General features: G+C 36.5%; 1 protein-coding gene across 1 annotated transcript; it reads left to right on the top strand.

Moving 5' to 3' along the window:
• Positions 1-459: 459 nt before the first annotated feature.
• On the top strand, positions 460-2,035 carry LOC112099777 (polygalacturonase-like). The gene is made up of 4 exons (XM_024187249.1): positions 460-959; positions 1,091-1,380; positions 1,481-1,709; positions 1,811-2,035. The coding sequence occupies exons 1-4, from the start codon at positions 522-524 to the stop codon at positions 2,033-2,035; spliced, it is 1,182 nt and encodes a 393-aa protein (XP_024043017.1). The 5' UTR covers positions 460-521.
• Positions 2,036-5,104: the final 3,069 nt, after the last annotated feature.

Here is a 5,104-nt window from a genome sequence, read left to right as displayed (position 1 = left end):
GATTTTTAGACCGTTTTATTTTGCTGTAACTTCAAGCAACAAGGAGAGATAGTTCACAGAAATGAACATATCGTTCCGTGGGAATTGAGGAGGCATTGGTCTTGTGCTCAAGGCAAACAAAGGGGCATAATTTTACATGGCACCAGAAAAGCAGAAAATGGATAAGCACTTTTTATCTGTTAATTTATTAACTACCTTTGAAATCTCTCATCTTACGAAACCATATGTGGACGTGCCCTTGTCTTATGTATGTATTTGTTGCTTCTGTCATCAAATATCATCCAAATTTCAGTTAAAGGGTATTTTAGTAAATTAAGATCGTATCAGTTAAGGCAAAAATCACTCCCGTAATTCTGCGCAGATTGCATTCAATACTAGTGTGATTTATATTTCTACAGTTCATTCAAATCCTATAAATACCCATTTAAATCTTTTCAACTTCACCCCAACTACTCAACGTCTCAAATCTATTTCTCTCATATCCATCAGTAAAGTAAAACTTTGAAACAGTGTCAACATCAATGTCTTTGCCTATTAAATTTTTACCGTTTCTTTTGATTCTCTTCTTTAGTTCATCTTTAGCAATTCCTTTGAGTTACAACGTGCTGAGCTTCGGAGCCAGACCCGATGGCCAGACTGACTCAGTAAAATCCTTTCTTGCTGCATGGGCTCAAGCCTGTGGCTCGGCCGAGGCCGCAACCATTTACGTGCCACCCGGGAGGTACTTACTAAGCAATGTTGTGTTTCAAGGCCAATGCAAGAACAATGATATTACCATACGTATTGACGGGACTCTGGTGGCTCCAGCTGATTATCATGTTATCGGAAATGCCGAAAACTGGATTTTATTTGAGCATGTTAGCGGGGTTTCTATTAATGGTGGCGTTCTTGATGGCCAAGGTGCTGGCTTGTGGGCTTGTAAAAAGTCGGACAATAGTAATTGCCCCAGTGGCGCTACGGTAATTAAGTTGAAATATCCTATATATATCTGTATAGTCGTAAATTTAGTGGCTTTTTGTTTTTCATATTGATTGGCTTCCTGCTTTAGTTATAATAATTAATGTTCCCTCTTTTGTACATACATGAGCAGACACTTCGCTTTAGCAACTCAAACAACGTTGTGATTAACGGATTAGCATCCGTAGATAGCCAGATGTTTCATATTGTCATCAATGGATGCAACGATGTGAAAGTACAGGGGGTCAAAGTTTCGGCCGCCGGTGACAGCCCAAACACCGATGGCATTCACGTTCAATCATCAAGTGGTGTCACAATTTTGGACAGCAAAATTGGGACTGGTGATGACTGTGTATCAGTTGGGCCTGGCGCCACCAACTTATGGATTGAAAATGTTGCTTGTGGCCCTGGCCATGGGATCAGGTAAAATTAAAAAACATGATGATTTGTTTTTCTCTTTATTTTTGGTGGTACGTATAAATATTTAGTGCTAATTAAATTGAATATTGTGATTTTGTTGCAGCATTGGCAGCTTAGGCAAAGAGCAACAAGAGGCTGGAGTGCAAAATGTGACAGTAACATCTGTGACATTTACAGGCACTCAAAATGGAGTGAGGATTAAGTCCTGGGGGAGAACAAGCAGTGGATTTGCCAGGAACATTCTTTTCCAACATGCTCTTATGAACAATGTCGATAATCCAATCATAATTGATCAAAATTACTGCCCTGACAACGAGAATTGTCCTGGACAGGTACGATACTCAATTATCACATGTCTGTAGATGTGATTACGTAAATATTGATGCGATTAATATTCAACTCAATAAATGTTTTTTTTTTTCTTGTTCAATAGGCTTCGGGGGTTAAAATCAGTGATGTGATATATCAAGATATTCATGGAACATCGGCAACAGAAGTTGGAGTAAAGCTCGATTGCAGTTCGAAGAATCCATGCACTGGAATTAGCTTGGAGGATGTGAAGCTCAGTTACAATAATCAACCAGCTGAAGCTTCCTGTACCAACGCTGATGGATCGGCCTCTGGATTTGTTCTTCCAAATAGTTGCTTGAAGACTTGAAGTAGTGAAAAATATTTGAGTTGAAAAAAAAGAAGGCATAAGAAGCCGATCGTGATTATAATATTAAAGTAAAAAGATATAAGCAGTAGAATTTTGCTGAAGTTACTAAATTTGTGATAGGTAGCCATTAAAAACAGAAAAAAATCATAGGATGCCGATCATTATACTTTGAACTAAGGTTTTTCGGTTATCTGTAAAACTACGCCCATTGGGCTTACTTAGAGGCACTTCCTACAATGTGTTGAAAGTATCGCCATCGCTTTCGCGCGTAGATGTTCATAATGTTATCGAATATATTAATTTACTTTATGACAACTTCTATTTTCCTATTTCAGTTTTTTGTCCTTTGACAGAATATGCATATCCAAAGTAAGGGACAGAAAAGCCAAATGACATTACGGCAGAGATTGGGGGTAAAGTCAAATAATGCTTGAAATGTGTAATTCACGTACTTAATTAAAGTGTAAAATCTTTTACAACCATCATAAGTTTCAAAAGTCATATTTAATCCAACAAAAACGAAAAATGAAAAAAAAATACAAAAGAAAAAAGAAACATTTGACTTTCTGGAGTTCTTTTTTTTTTTTTTAAATGACATATTGTGTACATCGCGGGTCTTGATTCTGGGCCCACATCGAATAAGACAACCTCCATGATTAATATCAGCGTGTCCTGAACATTTCATGATGATGTTGAAAGCCGAGTGTCCGAAATTTCATTCAGTGATATGTCCCCGATGGAAGGACATAAAATCTCTTGGATAATTCCCCTTTATCACTTCTAATGCTAATTCTCGGAAAGCTATACCCGTTGCATTTTTCGATTATCTTCATCGTGTAAACAAGCTCTACAAAAACTGAAAGATGAAAATGATCAGTTAGATATGACGTTTATTAATGTAAAAAGTGATCAATGGGTTAATTTAAGAATGCATATGTGGAGCAACATATCCAAATGCGCCTGCAAAATCAGTCCAATAGGACAAGTCTGGCTTGAGAAATTTTGCGATTCCGGAATCTGAAACATGAGCTTCATAATCTAAACCCAGCAACACATTCTTGCTTGATAAGTCTCGATTGTCAATTGGTGGGAAGCAATCATGATGCATATAACTCATGGCCTTAGCTACAGTTTATATCATATACATTCCCAGAGTCCAGCTCATGAATTCTTCTATTGTTGCATCATTGCTTGGAATTGTAGCCAAACTACCCTTTTCAAGATATTCATAGACTGAAAAAGAGTACCAGGATGTTAACAGAAGCTATAAAATTTCACAATATTTTGATACCATAATTCTGGCAGTGCCTTGCTTTCATTCAGGAATTCTTGTAGGACTAAAATTTCACTTGGAAGTGGTGATGAAATTTGCCAATCGCTACGATCTCCCAGATGATAGGTTGCCAAATGCATTGCTCAGCATCAAATTTATTCGCTGCACTGATGATTTTTTAATACGCCACTTACGTTTTAAAAATTAATATCGAAAGCACTCCTTGATCGCCCACAGAACATTCTTTGTTTTCTCTAGAAGCCCTCTTCATTCTTCTAAAAATCATTCCAATCACAAAGAATAAAAGAGCGAGTATTCCTAACATAGGGAACATTATTAAAAGCCATTTCTTGTTGAAGACATGTTTGTGAGTTACAAAGGCTTTGCAAGGTTGAAAACTGTAAGCGTCACCTCACAATCCTTGTTCCCTCATACTGCCTCCATGATCATACTGGAATCTTGTGTTGGTAGGAATTGGACCTCGTAACTCATTGTACGGTATGTGAACGCATGACAAGCTATGCGGAAATTCTAGCTAAGTAACCCAAGAGAGGGGTGAATTGGGTTTTTAAAAATTAAAAAAATTAAATTACAAAATAATTTAAACTAATGCCTTAAGAGATTCAATAACAGTAAATATAACAATGAATAAGTTTAAAGAGATATGGGAGAAGAAAGCAAACACGAAATTTTTACGTGGTTCGGCAAAACCCGCTTATAACCATGCCTCCAAGCAAACCGAACTTGATTGTTCCACTATTCAAGCATTACAATCCAAGGCTTCAGGAAGTTTGCAATTGACTTTTAGGGTGTCAATAAACATTTACAACTTGAGATGATCCCACACCTCCTTGACCAAGTGTTTCCCCACACTTACAATCACTCAATTTTGATAGTGAAATGGAAATTACAAAGAATGCACTCTCGCAAGTGTATGTTACAAATGATAGCTCAATTATAAATTCAATGAATGTGGATAAGCAAGTAAAAGCTCAATACTCTTTAAAAAATGGCCAAAAAATTCCTATTTCAAAAGTGTTTCTCTTGGCTATTTACAGATTGAACGATAAAATTAGTTGTTGTTGACTTTCTAGGCAAAATCGATTTGCCCTTTCAAGAAAACAGTCTATAGTTTGCTTATATGGCACTTATCCTTATGGTTGTAATTTGAAATTTTTGCTTCACGATTTTCTGCTTCAAGAAAGTAGTTTGCCACTTGATTTCAGATAGTCATCTTGATGGATTTGGTTTGCCGGTTGCAGATAATAGTTTGTTGTCTGAGTCTAGTAAGTCATCTTGATGGAATTGGTTGGCCGCTTGCAGATAACAGTTTGTTCTTTGAGTCTAGTAAGTCATCTTCATGGAATCAGTTTGTCACTTCAGCTTCATCGGTTTACCATTTGATTCAAGAGAGCTAATTTGATGCAATCAGTTTGCTGCTTCAACTCTATTGGTTTATTGTTTGATTCCAAAGAGCTAATTTGATGCAATCGGTTTGCTGCTTCAGCTCTACCAGTTTACCGTTTGATTCTAGAGAGCTAATTTGATGCAATCGGTTTGCCGCTTTCCTTGTAACGGTATGCCATTTGTGTCTAGCAGCTAGTTTTACTTTAGTGAGCTTACCATTTAGATTATAAAGATTTAACGTTTAAGCACATAATAAAAGTTTTATCTGAAAAACTTATGCGAAAACGCGCTTTATACTTAGAATTTGAAATAATATTCACATAATAAAATTTTTCCTTTAGAAAATACAAAGAAAACAATTTTAAGGACATCTTAAAATACTCAACATT

The sequence above is a fragment of the Citrus clementina genome, unplaced genomic scaffold, assembly GCF_000493195.1.
Source record: "Citrus clementina cultivar Clemenules unplaced genomic scaffold, Citrus_clementina_v1.0 scaffold_3, whole genome shotgun sequence".
Classification (NCBI taxonomy): Eukaryota; Viridiplantae; Streptophyta; class Magnoliopsida; order Sapindales; family Rutaceae; genus Citrus; species Citrus x clementina.
Note: the sequence above shows the minus strand (reverse complement) of the source record. Positions and strands in the feature narration are given on the sequence as shown.

Bases quoted from the DNA above. Each gene is read 5' to 3' on its own strand.
- LOC112099777 (XM_024187249.1), top strand. From the start codon at position 522: ATGTCTTTGCCTATTAAATTTTTACCGTTTCTTTTGATTCTCTTCTTT. The intron at 1,381-1,480 runs GTAAAATTAAAA...ATTTTGTTGCAG, and splicing joins GGCCCTGGCCATGGGATCAG to CATTGGCAGCTTAGGCAAAG. The intron at 1,710-1,810 runs GTACGATACTCA...CTTGTTCAATAG, and splicing joins ACGAGAATTGTCCTGGACAG to GCTTCGGGGGTTAAAATCAG.